Raw genomic sequence first — 15,120 nt, 5'->3', positions numbered from 1 at the left:
GAGTAGTTAGCTGTCACGTTTTTAACATTTTAGCCTCATCTATGGTTGTGAGGTTTTGTACACACTTTAGCATCTTTTTTTTTTTTAACCTTTGACAGCTGACCTTGCTGTGAGGCAAAAAAATAAAATAAAAGGAAAAGTAATTCAATAATTAAATTGATCATTTGTAATTAACTAAATACAATAAACACTTAAGGTGTATGTACATTATTTTTTTTCCAAATTAAATGTACGTATATTATGTACATTATCGCCTAAAGAGGGCGACAGAGCCACTCAGTAGTGGTGTTGGCAACATCGCCCCTGGTGGTCTATAGACGTCATTGCGACAACATCCTCAGCAAGGTGTCACTTCAGGTCCGAGCTGTCACCTTTTGGCCAACCTTGCCAGCGAGAGGTGCTGTTCCTTTTGGATTACCTGCCAGTCGACGATGCGAAAGAAGCGCTCCTTCGGAAGCTAACGAAAAGTAAGGTCACTTTAAAGCAAACGAATCTCCAGTGGCATAATTAAATGGTTCGATTGTGCTGTGCAGATGTGGACGGCGAGCTAACATTAGCCAACGCCGCTGTACTCTCCACGATGACTCAATTTGTAACCGGAGTCGAACAAAATGCTATATAAACTCATCTTGTAGAAATAGTAACATGCATTATTGGGTAGCCACCAGCGCCTTGTGAATTTTCGAACAGGTAACGTTACGGTCATGCTAATGATTGTAACCGTGACAGCGCCGCCTGTGAGAGAGCTGTAACATTGTCGAAAGTAATACATTGAGTAACTAGCTATATAAACCAGGGTCGCCGCTCACCTTGTTAGTAATCACGTGAGCGTTTAGCCGTCAGCTAGCACATCTACTGTCACCGAATCGAACTATGTGGCACGTCGTGTGACACTGAAGGTTTGCCACTGAGAACTAGGTTAACCAAACGCAGTGTGTTTTAACGCTAGTAGAGGCGACGAGAGCATACTCGAGGGACACTTCATTAGGTACACCGGGGTGATTGACACCATCTCGATCCATCACGACAAGCTCGATACTGTCGGTGTACCTAATGAGTTGTCCTGTGGTTTGAGGTGTATCTGTCCATACAGTTCTGTATTTATGTAGGGTGTATTTGTTTCTTCTTCCTGAACTCTTTCCATCTCTCATTCCCTTCATTATTTATGACCCCCACCCCTTCCTGATGTATAAGCGTCACTGTGTGTGTGTGTGTGTGGGGGGGGGGCACTTTGGGATGCTGTTGATTAAGAAACAATGGCAAGTAATGCACCAGTTTAATTAGGCATGGAGGTTGTTCTTGATTAAAGCTCAGTAAAAGAATAACATGTTAATTGCATCTTCTTTCCTTTCAGCACAGCATATCATGCTCTTCTATCACTCCCTCTCCGTCCTCTAGTGCTCACTCACCAAATCCATAAATCTCCTCTTTGTTCTTCTTTACCTCCTACTTGGCGGCTCAATTTCCGGCATCTTTCAACTGATCTATCCAGTGTCCCTCTTCTCCCGCACATGTCCACTGCCTCAAACCTGCTTTCTCTAGCTTTGTGTTAAAACCTTCAAGTCTATGCTGTCCCTCTGATGAGTTCATTCCTGATCTTGTACATCCAAGTTGTCACTCACTCCCAATGAAGAATCTCAGCATTTTCAACTCTGTCAACATAAACCTGGCCCCTTCTATCTTTTGGTCAACATTCTCCAAAACATTCAACATGGCTGGTCTCACTACCTCCTATAAAGCGATGCTTATCAGCTGTTGTCAACCTGGGCGTTTTCCTAATGGTACCAAGTTGTGACCATCTTAGAAATGAAAAACAATAAAGGAAATCTTATCCCACAGCAAAAAAACAAAAAACACAAAATAACATGAATTATTAACGAATTAACTGACAGGTTTATTGCTAGCTGATGCACACAGTCACACACAGCAAGTTTGCTAATACGTTGCGACAGGCTCACAAATGTGGTAATTAAGCTATCAAATCATGTTTTGCATATGGCTTTTTGTCAGCTCGTTGAACACTGACAAGCTCAGTTACAACAGAATGATTGGACATGACGTTTCTAATATTGGCAGTCCACCAAAAAATGTCATTAACAAACCATGGCGGGAAAAAGTTGTGGACGGCACTATACAGAACCAAAGTAAGTTGAATCTTTTTTTTTTTTTTTTTTTTTTTTTTTTTTTTGCGAGGTCAATGACAACCACGATAAAACCACACACCTTATTGTGACATGGCATAATAGTTAAGGGATAATAAACTGGCATCATTTAACAAAAACCTGACTGTACATGGCAAAGTCAACTATGCTTTGTGTTTACATTAGACAAGAGTGAAGAGACTCGCCTATCAGGTGATGTCTTTCACCAGAGCCTTTTCAGGTTTATTATACACTGTTTAAACAACTTTTGCAAGTGATACATTTCTGACACTGGTCACAACATAGTACATTTTTGTCCCTTTTTTGTGTTTTGTTATACAGGTGTTGACTTTAATAATGATTAATTTACGTAACTATTACGTATGATATGGATGTAAACTGTTGTCGTTTATGTTAGATAGATCCAGAGATTTGTTGTCGAGCTTCCAGGGAATACAATGCGCGGTACAGAGTGGTTTTACAATTCTCGTTCTACAAGAACCCGTGGCAACGTGTTTTAGATGATATATTTTGTGACACTTATGATGTGCTGGTAGGATTGTACTTGGACCAGAAGGATTTGTTTGTTACCTCAGGAATGACGTTGGACCTGTTTTACTGTCTTTTGCACTTTCTCCCGCTCACTTACACTGATGAATGAGTCAGACTGTTAAACTTATGTAATGTTCATTTTATTTTTTCTTTTGCAGCGGCCATTCTCGCTTTTGAGTGCCTGCTTGATTGGCGACAACAGGCTGAAAGGTCAAAGGTTGTGAGGGTGGAGTCTCATGGATCATGGTGGTGAGTGTGAAGAATGTAACTATCAAAGCCAAGAAGAATCATGTCCAGTCTGCAATGCATGCACCAAATATTGATTTTGCATTTTATGTCTCCAGGTCAATTGGACTATGAGGGCAGAATAATGTCACAAGTCGTGGTGGGTGGGGTCGACCGTTGTGATAACACACCCCACCCCGAACCTCTTAATGCCCAACTTCAAAACCTCAATGAGATCAACCCGCTCACTCAGACTGTACATACGGCAAGTCTACAAAATGATTTCGGAGCCTCGAAAGTGTCCCTCAACAACAATGGGGAGAACAAGGAGGAGTCGGAGAGAAACAAAAGTACAAGCAAAGAAGAACCAGAGGACGTTGATGAGGTGATGAAGGATGAAGAGGAGGAATCAGAGGCATCAAGTTGCCAAATGCACTGCCAGTCTCCAGATACTCCCATGACTGATTCCTCCTATTCAGAAACAGGTACAGAAAACAGGTGAAATTACAGAGAGAAAAACATTGCTGAGGAACTAGGTAACGACCAGTCACGGCTCACCTGTTTTCTGGGTTTGGTCAGCAGACTGAGCCATGATTGGTCATTAACTGTTTCCTGAGCACAGGTGATGTCATCTTCAATCGACAGCAAGTGGCAAAATTGTTTATAAAAGGTATTAATTGTTCATGAAAAATAATGAAGTTATCACATTAATTATAGACTTTATATTATCTTCTTACTGTTGAAAATGGCTCAATAAGTCAAATATCTCTTTAAAAAAAAATTCCATGTCTAACTCATAATGACTTTTATCTAAAACTAGACTACCCCAAAACCCCAACAACAACCTATGTAATCTGCTTTTTAATAAGAAAAATAACACTAATGCACCTCATGAAAACCAACAAAAAGTTACACAAATTAAATCGATTGCCTAATTTGCCTTGGTGTGTTTCCTGGTCTTCATGATGCTGTTTGCGCCCCAATATTCTTTTAACAGACCTCTGAGACCATCACAAAGCAGGTGCATTTTTACTGAGATTAGATTACACACAGGTGGGCTCTATTTATCATAATTATCATTATTTATTTAGATCAACATTGGATCGTTCAGAAATCATCAGCGAACTCCTGGAGTCAGTTGGCTGCATTAAGATAAAAGGGGGTGAATAATACTTCACGTCCTACTTTTTAGTTATTTATTTGTTAAAAAAAAAAAAAAAAAAGCTTAAAATATTATATAAATTGTTCCACATCACGATTGTGTCCCACATGGTGTTGACTCTTCAGACACAAAAACAAATCCAATTTTAAATTTTTGAAGCCTGAAATGTGAAATACTTTCACAAGGCACTGTGTAGCTGAGTTTTCTTTACCAAAGCTATAAAATATGTGTTTGCACTTTATTTTTTTTGTCTTCTCCCCCTGTAGGAAGTCTGCTGGAGAATCCTTTCAGTCCCGGGACAAGTCCAGAACCTACATCTCCTGTCCTGCAAGAAACGTCATGTCCCATCAGCCCGTTGGAACAGGGCCACACTAAAGTGGACTTCGGTGTGTTTGCTTCCAGCACACCAGGACATTCCTTCATCACTGGGCCTGGGCTTTATCCTCATCTATCTTTAACCTCAGACACAGGCCTGAACTGCACTGATGAACCGAAACATATCTCAGCAACTACTGCCACAAATGCACAATCCACTTCAGAACCTCTTAGCACTTGTTCTCCGCCCATTGAAGGGCTCACATGCTCTCGGGTTTCTGACCTTCACTTAGAGACGACATCGCCCATGAAGCTTAATACGTCCGTCACATCTAATAACCAAACTGCAGAGCCCTTTGCCCTCACCAAAAGGCATATAACGACTGGTGCACAATCAGCTCCTGAAATGACACTTACACATTCAGATCAGTATACTTCATCTTCAGCGCCCACCTGCACCATAAAGCCCATCTCTGTTCTGATGGCATCCCTGGAACATTTGGCCCAAAGAGGAGATGATACTTGCCTTCCACAAGACATTCATCAGGTAACATTTTTTTTTACATTTTTTATTTCACCACCAAATGCCCTCAAGCACTGGGGAGGTAATGATACCGGCAATATCGTGATATCACGATATTCAAACTGCCGCAATATATCGTCGTCGTCACAATATTAAAAGCAGCATAATCTGTTAAAAGAGTCAGGTTGATTTCTATTTGAGCAGTTCTAGCACCCTCTGGTGGCTAGTTTTTTAGTGGTTTAATTTTCACAAGGCATGTTTTGGCCCTTATGTTTAAAATCCCATGCTCATGGTCAAATGAAGGGGACTGTAATATGCTTGTGAACCGAGTCAATATGCGGAGGAACTCCATGTGTGCGTTCATTAGCAAGTAAGTGCCTCAATATGATGTGTTAGTAGAGATTGTAGGTTATTTATATGCATTGCTGTAATGTACAAAACCACAATATTGTGTGTTTTTTTAGTATGAGCTATACTTTTTTTATTTATTTATTTATTTTTTATTTTTTTTTATTTTACAATATTGTGACCTTTTTATTGGATCGACAACCTCCCCACAATATCCCCACGATAACTATCGTATCATATCATGATGTTTGGATATCGTCACATCCCTATCAAGCACACAACACTGCATTCACAAGTCAAGCTTGCTACCTGCTGGACAAGATTTGTGCGTTGTAATGTAAAATGTTTCTGTCAGTTTGATTTTTTTTTTTTTTTGTTATGTGTCTGGAATGCACACCTGCAAGAATGTTTTTTTTATGTATGCAAGACTAGTTCCTAATTAAACGTAAAATTTATTTTGAGCATTTTTAAATAGCATTTTGGAAACAAGGTGGAGCATATCTGTTGTTTTCCCGTGACCAACTTCGCTATGCATATGCTTCTAGGCTAGCAGTTACAATCATTAACTTATTGAGATGTGCAATTACAGACAACACTCTTTAGAGACCAGTTTAATCGGCAACAACAAGCTGTTGGAAACACATTAAGGTCAGAGCCGTTATGATTGACTTCTTGTGTATCATTCGTTTAGTTCAACATTCGGATTTGATAAAATAGCTTTTTTCTTCTGTTAAAAGATCCCTCTAAATATGTACTGCTCCTTTAAATTGAAATGTGAGAGCTTTTTGTGTCGTGTCTCGCACTCGCTCACACTTGAGACACATACACACTTGTTCTGTAATCAGCTGAGCGACATAAAAGTGACACTGACACCGGTCGATGAGAGGTAGAGTTTCTATTGTGGCATCTGCCTTTACTTTGATTTTAATTGACTTTTGGGTGAACCGAAGTGTCGAGTGATTCTTTTCTTCGAAATGATAAAAATGCTTATCGTGATTTAAAGGTTCTTATCTCTCTCTGCAGATTGCTGAGGCCTCTGTCCGTCATGAAGATTGTATCCTTATTAGGGGTGTTAAAAAAAAATCGATTCGGCGATATATCGCGATACTACATCACGCGATTCTCGAATCGATTCAATATAAAAAAAAACGCGTTTTTTTTTTTTTTTTTTTTTTTTTTTTTAAGAGCTCAGAATTGTTCATTCGGTAGTCTTACCGATTCAACGTCTTATCATCATTGCCTTTTTTTTTTGTGTGTGTGTGTGTGTGTGAATCGATTTTTAAACTTCCATTTTTAATGGAAAAATATTCAACAAAACATCTGACTTCGGGTTAGGATTCACACCTTGAGCATGGAAGAATGTTATATGAACGGAACATTAAGCCTTAATATTTTATTTTAATGCTGTTCAAACATGAAACAGATTACAACCTCTATAAGACAGAAATTTCAGATATATAAATAATACATTTTCATATAAATCTTACACTCTACAAGCTTACTGATTAGTATTTTCTAAATTTGAATGAAAAAAAAAATCGCAACAATCGACTTAGAAATTCGTATCGGGATTAATCGGTATCGAATCGAATCGTGACCTGTGAATCGTGATACGAATCGAATCGTCAGGTACTAGGCAATTCACACCCCTAATCCTTATCATTGTTTATGTGTTGATGGAGGCCAAATGTGGTTGTAATATGACACAGTTCCTTAAAAACTAAAAGCATTGATTTACCATAACTTGTACAATCAGTTAATTGAAATTTATTAGCCCAGGAGGAGGAAAAGGAGCGAAAATTTGCCACAAAAAGCATCCGACAAAGCTATTGGTTTTGATGTCAAAAAAGTGCTGTTGTAGTCATAACCAGCAAATCATCTGTCACAATACAATCAATCAAAGAAAGGCAAAGTGCAACTCCTTGTTATTGACGTGTCAAAAAACAGGAAAATGTGATGTAATCTGAGGAGGGAACATGTATTTAAGAAAGAGAGCTTGCCTAGCTATGCCATGCATCATGCAGGACATGTATAGAAGGGCTGCTTGGTGAGAGAGGGGCCATTGAGCCATGTCAAAGAAGGATTGTACTATGGCTGCTTGCACATATACATAAACATGAGCACTACTTCATCCTCCACACTTTTCACGTTGTTTTCTCCATTCCCTGACTCAAGTTACGACAAGAAAGGAAAGATGAATGAATGTATCTCCAGAGCCAAGAAGTGTATTCTTTAACTTGTATTGTTCAGACCAGTTGGCTTTACAGTGTATTCAACTGGAGAGGCTGTATCACCAGAGAGTGTTGGACAACCTGAATGTTCTGCAGCAACAGTGGGGTAATTTACAGTAGCTCAGTTACATACAATTTACACTTACAGTTACACTTCTTTTAATTTTTTTGCTACCTATAAAAAAGATTTACCAGCAGACTGGACTAGTGTTATTTTTTATTTTTTTGTTTAATTCTGTGTTGCATTTGCCATCATTATATTACATTCACTTATTACCCTTGCATTATAGGGTCCACCTATCCATCATTCTCAGTACTGCATATCCTCATAAACAGATTCCTCCAAAAGTATTGCAATAGCAAGGTTACTTTCATTTGTTTGTGTTGTATACTTAATTTATTTGTGTTTCAGATCAAAAGATGGGTATGAGATGAATGTTTAGAATGCAAACATTTATTGCACAATATTTACTTTTCATATGAGCAAAAGTATTGGAACGGACATCTGTCACGAAACCCTGTCAGTTTACCCCACACTGTATGGATCCAGCTTATTATCTTTGCTTTTTACAAACACGTTCAGAGAGCTGACACTTAAACAGGATAGATACATGACCAAGTTTGTATAGTCCCACCAATGTATACAGTTACATTGTATAATATTTCTCTCTTTGTTTGTTCTTCGTAGAAAGTCGGTGTACAAGAAGCTCCCCCATTCTAGAAGCCCGACATCTGGACACTCTCAGAGACATCTGCCAGACGCACACTCGGTCAGTGTGTGTTTTTGTACTTTACACTGTCAGGCAGACAGATTAATGTATTTCAAGTTCCAGTAAACCAAATAAAGAAATAATATGACAAGCAATATATGCAATATATCGAAAAATAAATACACAAGCTGGCGGGAGATTAATGTTTGTGTGTGCAGCGACATTTGCATCATATTTTCTTGAAATTCCTTTATAAATAAATGTAGAGTGCATCTATGTGTGGTGGTTAGTTTTGAAGTAATGCTTCAACGATACGACTGCTACTTGTGCACTTTCAGACATTTGAGCTGTTGTGCTGCTAAGGTTTCACCTCACTTGACTCTGTCACACTCTCAAGCACCCCCACACACACACATAGACCTACACCTCTTAATAGCCTGGGAAATGTGCTCAGGCTAATATTAGATTGGCAGAGTAGAGAAGCATCACCTATCTTACATGTCTTAATTTATGAAGAATACTCACCACCGTGTCATTCTGTCTCTCTTCTTGTTACAGACCAAATGTTACAGATGCAGCGGTAAGACACTTTTTTTTTTTTTCTGTGTGTGTATATAAAAGGGAGATAACTCTCTATTGTAAATGTATTTTTTATATGTGTGTTTACAGTTTGCATCTCTGGGCGTGTTAAGGCCCCTGCTTGAAGAAGGGGATGCATCACCTCCATCAGGTGAGTGAATGAAACAGTATGTGTGGGAGAAAAGTAGTGCACATATGTTGCTGAGACAGGGTGTTCCGTTGTCTCACCACACACGGGCATCTGGAATGTGATTTGGTGGGTTTTATCAGGTCATGATTATTTGTGAAATATGTACTATAATGTTTGTAGTCAGCAGTCACCACTTTTTAGGAAATTACCGGTACTTTGAAAAGGAATTAGTTTTAAGTACTAATTAGCTCCCCACAGAAGTAATTGAATTCATAACTGAGTTATTCCTTTATTAATCTGATTAGAACAAAAAAAAAAACAACAACCGGTAGGATGGTGCATAGTAGTTACATGAAACTGGCATAGAGTGGGTACAAACTACCGTAATTTCCGGATTATAAGGCGCACCTGATTATAATCCGCATCCAGTACATTTCTAAAGGAAAAGGCATTTTATACATACATAAGCCACACCTGACTATGCGCCCACATTGAAACATGAGATATTTACAAAGAAAGAAGGTACACAAAAAGAGTTTTCAAGGGTTTAATAATAAACCTTAGCTTTTCTTTCCAAACAGTGCCTGTGTGATGCGGCAGTAACACAGCACGAACAGGGCTGGTTAAAAATAACATACCGGTAAAAGTCACTGAGACTTCTTGTATTTTCCATGATGAGGGTCTGTTCATGCTCATTTTATTCATTCACAAAGCGCCAAGTTACATTAAACTTGCGTCTTCCTCGAAACATATATTCCACCTGTCTCATTCGTACCTTTTCTGCTCGAGCCCTCAGAAAAAAATACATATATTAGCCGCATCATTGTAAGCTGCAGGGTTGAAAGCGTGTGAAAAAAGTCGCGGCGTATAGTCCGGCAATGATGGTACTTCCATTTAGTCACAAAATGAAAGTGACAGTCCTGCATGTTTGCCTCTGTTTGTGTGCGTGTATGTCCGTTTGACTTGTGCCAGTATTTGTGAGCCTGCCGCATATAATTTTTTTCTTTTTTCCAGCGCAGTGTAAGATGTGGCTTAAAAATAAATAAATAAATAAATAAATAAATAAATAAAAAATCAGTGCTGTTTTACAGCTAGTCAGGTCGGCTTTACTAATCGCGATTTAATTTTTATTTTTACCATTATTCATAATTTTGACCCAATGTGACAAGTGGCCGTCATCTTTACGAGCAGAATCATGACCCCCAAATATGCTTATGCTTATTTCAAAAATGCAATATTAGTCAAAATGTTGTGTGTGTGTGTGTTTTTTTTTTAGACTATCTGTAAAGAACATGTTGGGGTAGACTTGCCCCTTTGATAGCGATTTTTCTATTCTTGTCATTTCTATTTCCTGATCATAAAACGGCCATAAAATCGCTAGTATTGATAGCTTGAAATAAGGCTTGGTATCGGTGGCATTTGGTACGTATGGCGCTGTTATGTTGCATCCCTGTCCATGTACTTGCTCAGAAACAATCATTACCATTATATTTATAGCTGCACCTTGCTTTGCTCGTATATTTGGGATGTCACCCACAAACATTAAAGTAAAACGTTCATTGGGTATTAAGCTACCACCTGTTTTCAGTGTCCTTCCTGTCTACCGTTGGTAGTAAAACACTTAAAATTCTTTTATACCTGACACTTCCTACTTTGTGGCTGCTTTTTTCCAGCCCATCACATTGAAGTTAGTCGGGAGAATAGAGCCGAAGACTCCTCCTGTCCACAAACCAGCCATCCACTCACACCCTCCACAAATCTGCCACATCAGCGCGATTCCCCCGACAGTTCCGAAAAGGACAGGGAAGCCCCCGAATGCAGTTTAGAAGGGACGGCCGGTTTCCATGGGGCTGAGCTGACTGACGAGGAGGGCAGTGGCAGAGAGCAAGGGGAGTGTCCGGAACACACCATTTCAACTGTGGGAGACGTGTTGCACCCCTCTGAAGCTGGAGAAATGGATCAGACCAAACCCGCAGAGCAGCAGGGAGGAGATTTAGGTCGGGCACAGGAAAAGGAGGTGGATCGGGAAGACGAGAGGAGCAATGTGGGAGAGGCAGCGGAGGCGCTGATGATGGAAGATGAGACTGAAGAAGAAGAGGGCGAGGAAGAGAGGAAACTCAGTGGGATAGATGTGGAGGTGGAGCATCCGCACCGGGAAGCTCAAGTGGCAGAAAAAGAGAAGATTTGTCAAGAGATCAAGGTACAAATTCTTTGTTTACTGTAAGTAATTTTTAACTTGGGGTAAAACAATAATGAGTCAGTATTTCCCAGTAAAGTTGTTTTCCTTTTTGGCTGTAGATTTGCTTTCAATTATACAAAAATGTTGTTGTTTTTTCTCTCTGAAATCTTCTGCTTGTCTTGTTGATATGAAGCAATAGTAAAAATGTCAGCCTCTGTCCCAGACAAGTATTAGCACAGAGCAACTGGGAGTGGAACATCTGTTGCTGCTTCCTGAATATGGATGTGTACTCTGTAAGCGCTGCATTCCGTTTTGACTGCAGGAGGGAAATGAAAGCAGCTTGCAGCAGGATGATGATGATGATGGCCGTCTTCCTCAAGAGGCTCTTCTGAAACACCCCAAGCTGGGCAGTGAGAAAGACGAGGAGCAGGAAGATTATGAGTCTGAGCAGGCTGATTTCTTTCCAGAAGCTATCACACTGGACGACATGGCCAAACTCATCACTGTCGAGGAGGTCTGTACACGTTTATGCTAATTGAATAATTGAATAGTTTAGCCTTTGTTACAACTATAAGTGTTAAATGTATTTTTCAATGTCTATTAGTGTTCATTTGTCTGTAATTGTAGTTGACTGTGAAGTTTGAAAATTTACAAATCCACGTTATTATTCACTTAACCTATGCCCATAGCAACATTATTGTGATACCATGCGACTGTCTCTGTAGAAATGAAAGCTAATTTAGAATCTATCTGAATGTTTTTAAATGCCAGCATTAGCAAACATGCTAATGTGCTCTACAGTAGGCTGGTCTTCAGCTAATGCCAATTTGTCATTTATTGATTGCTTGGGATGTTTCATGTCCAATATTAGTGTTGATTTACTCTCTGTAATTGTATATGACTGAATGTGAAGTGCCAATGTTGTATGAGTACCGGTAGTCTGATTTAAAGAGGCTTTTTCTTTTTGTCAAGCCCTGTGATGCGTGACAAACATTTTTTTTGTGTTCCTTTTTTCCCCCCTTCAACTTCATGATAATGCGGTCTAAACAAAGGCAACTGAAATAGGTATCAATTAGTGCTGACTCCCCATTTATTGATTGTCTGGGAAATGTTCATAAACACACCGACTGCAGTGTAATAAATGTTGGAAGGAGGGTGGATGTAGTTGAGAATTCAGTCAGTACTGCTTATTGTGTGATGCAGTGACACCTAGTGGTGAGTTGAAAGCTGACTCTTGTAGAGAGATATCATATTATGTTCTTTATTCTGCGCCCTCCCAGATATCGCCTGCCTCTGGCCTCATCTCCATCTTGAAGAAGAGGAAATTACCTAGCGACGATGCTAGTCCGGAGTCCAGGCCCGATAAACCGCCTGCCAAAAGACGAGTCCGGTTCAAAGTAGCAGATGATGGCTTTGATAGTGGTGAGTTTCTGGTTTCTTGAACCTATCTGAGATGGATGAATTGGTTTATTTGACCTAATTTTGTCAGTGATGTTGTAGCGGTCTACTTGCCTGACCTTACTGGTTCAGTTCCTACTCAGTTATTTGAATGAAAGTGCTGGACACCAAGTCCACATTTTAGTCCATATTTTCCCAAAGAAGGCTGGAATAGACTGTGGATATGTGCTACCCTAACACGATAAGTGGTACAGAAAATGTATGGATGGCCAGAAGGCCTAAATTTGTCTGTTTTGCAGATGTTGGCGGCAGAGACTCCTGCTTGCTTCTCTTCCTGCTTTGTCTGGTTACCGTGGTGATCAGCATGGGCGGCACCACCCTTTACTGCGCTCTGGGTGACGTTCACTCCTCCGTCTGCCAGGACTTCTCCAGAAACGTGGACTTTTACTTTGGACAGATGCAGCGCGCCGTAGCTCAGATCCATCAGTGGTTAGGCCCGAGTGCCACGTAGCGGCTCGTCAGCAAGGGAACAGACCACAAACAGTCGGCTTTGTACAGGTCAGTGTCATCCACTCGTTTTATTATGGAAAGGTGAGAGAAGTGGGTACACCCCAAAGAGTTTGGGAATCTACCAAGACTGGATCCATACTTCTAGCTGGCCTCACTCAAGAACACAGGAATAACATCTGACACTGCTGTCAGGTGTTTAATAAATAACTAAATAAAAGTTTGTAAACTGGAGGGCTCAAATATGCTCTCTACACATGCTGCACAAAAATAGTGGCCTCATGGGCATTTTGCAAAACGTTGCAACCTTTAGGGTTGCTTTTATTGACCTTTTTTTTTTTTTTTTTAATCACAAATGAAAAAAAAAACATTCATTGTAAAGTCTTAATCATGTCTTAACATGCTGAATGAATGTTTTCAATCATATGTAAGGCATTTACACTATACTGTATATTTTTCAAGTTTTCTTTTGAATAGAAATTGTGCTGTTGCTGGACCACAGACAATTTATGACTAATAACACTGTTCTTAAGCTATGCATTGTTCGACCACTTAGCAGTGTGTTCTATGTGTACATTTACAAATTGATATGAAACATATACCTACGGGAATGTTTAACATGACTGGTACGATTTTTGTTTTTTGTAATTTTGCAATATTATCCTCAGACTAGAGACCTCTTGCAACTAATTATTCATTGTAATTTACAATATCTATGTGACGTTATGTAGCATCGTGTCTGCCCAGTTGTGTCTTTGCATCTCAGGATTTCTGGGTATCATCCTCATTGTGAGAGCCACTGTTGTTTTTGTTTCCCCAAATTTTATCTATACTGTTTGGGTTTGGTTGTCTTTGTGGGGCCTGTTTTGCCCCTGAAGATGACACTGCATTGTTCTTGCAGCGTATCAACTTTTTATTATTAAGGCATTTCTACATTCGATATCTATACATGTCATTTTGGATGTCCAGAAAGAGTGTGAAAATATCAAACAAATATGGCAAAAGTACAGTTTTCACACAAGAGGAGCTTCCACGGAGTGTCTTATATGCATTATGATTCGTCGTAGATTAAAGCAGTATTATCATACATCACGTAATGATGCAAAGCATTGTAGATTCCTTCTTGTTTTTATTTGCACGAGTCATCCGGCTGGTTCAGATGACTCCGAAAATCTTGTTTGTCTTTTTAATTTATAACTCAGCGGATGCAAACGTTTTGATTTTGTCATTACGCTCACTTAATGATTGTTGTTGCACATTACCGAAGCTTTTAATCTTTCTTGCCGGCATTATATTCATTGGGCCACTCTATCTTGTAATCAGATGCTTTTTAACGAACACGTGTAATTTGCTTGTATCACTTTTCTACCAGGCAGGTTTGTCAGATATTGTCAAATTAGATGATCATGTTCGGACTATCTTCCGAGCATAAAATGTTTGACAATAAGAACGTACAACAAAATGGCAATGTGTGTCATTGAGTTTTGTGTTCTACTCGTGACAGCCACGTTCACTTTGGTCTTAAAAAGTTTGTGGATGTCGTACATTTAAAAGAAAAAGACTCATGTTGAGGAATAATGTTGAAAGAAATACGTTGTAAAGTCATGTAAATGTCTTTCTTGCCTGCAGATTTTGATGTATAAGTTGATCTGAATTTTTCTATTTTGTATTTTTCTTTTTATGAGATCAGAACAAAACATTGTTTCCAATCAGTGAGCTTGGGGGAAAAATAAATATTTGGTACAACTACCTGTTCATGTCTAACCTGAAGTAAAGTTTGGGGAATGTGAAACATGGTTTTAATTGTGTTTTTCCTTCTACTGTAATGATTTAGGCCCAAAGTCACAACCATGTAATTATTATTATGAAGGGTGTCAGGCAATTAAAATATTTATATCGTAATTAATCGCATGACTTCAATAGTTGAGTCAAAATTAATTCCAAATTTTATATCTGTTTTAAATGTACAATAAAATGGTTTTCTATTTAAGTTGTCGTGTTCTTGTTAACATAAGTGGGGAAAAAAATGTTAAACTAATAGAATTATGGCTGCATCTTTTTAGTCACTGATAGAGTAATTTTATAACTCGTAAAATTAAAAAGATGAATTGTAAAAAACT

At 39.0% G+C, this 15,120-nt stretch overlaps 1 protein-coding gene across 1 annotated transcript; it reads left to right on the top strand.

Moving 5' to 3' along the window:
- Positions 1-302: 302 nt before the first annotated feature.
- cnsta (consortin, connexin sorting protein a) lies at positions 303-14,792 on the top strand. Its single transcript, XM_077519911.1, has 13 exons — positions 303-467; positions 2,852-2,942; positions 3,038-3,403; positions 4,347-4,942; positions 6,290-6,320; positions 7,517-7,603; positions 8,186-8,267; positions 8,766-8,787; positions 8,877-8,937; positions 10,590-11,116; positions 11,418-11,609; positions 12,376-12,517; positions 12,793-14,792. Exons 2-13 carry the CDS (start codon positions 2,930-2,932, stop codon positions 13,002-13,004), a joined length of 2,331 nt encoding a protein of 776 aa, XP_077376037.1. The 5' UTR covers positions 303-467; positions 2,852-2,929; the 3' UTR covers positions 13,005-14,792.
- The last annotated feature ends 328 nt before the right edge of the window (positions 14,793-15,120 follow it).

This window comes from Festucalex cinctus, chromosome 4 (assembly GCF_051991245.1).
Source record: "Festucalex cinctus isolate MCC-2025b chromosome 4, RoL_Fcin_1.0, whole genome shotgun sequence".
Taxonomy (NCBI): Eukaryota; Metazoa; Chordata; class Actinopteri; order Syngnathiformes; family Syngnathidae; genus Festucalex; species Festucalex cinctus.
This window is presented reverse-complemented; position numbering and strand designations above follow the sequence as displayed.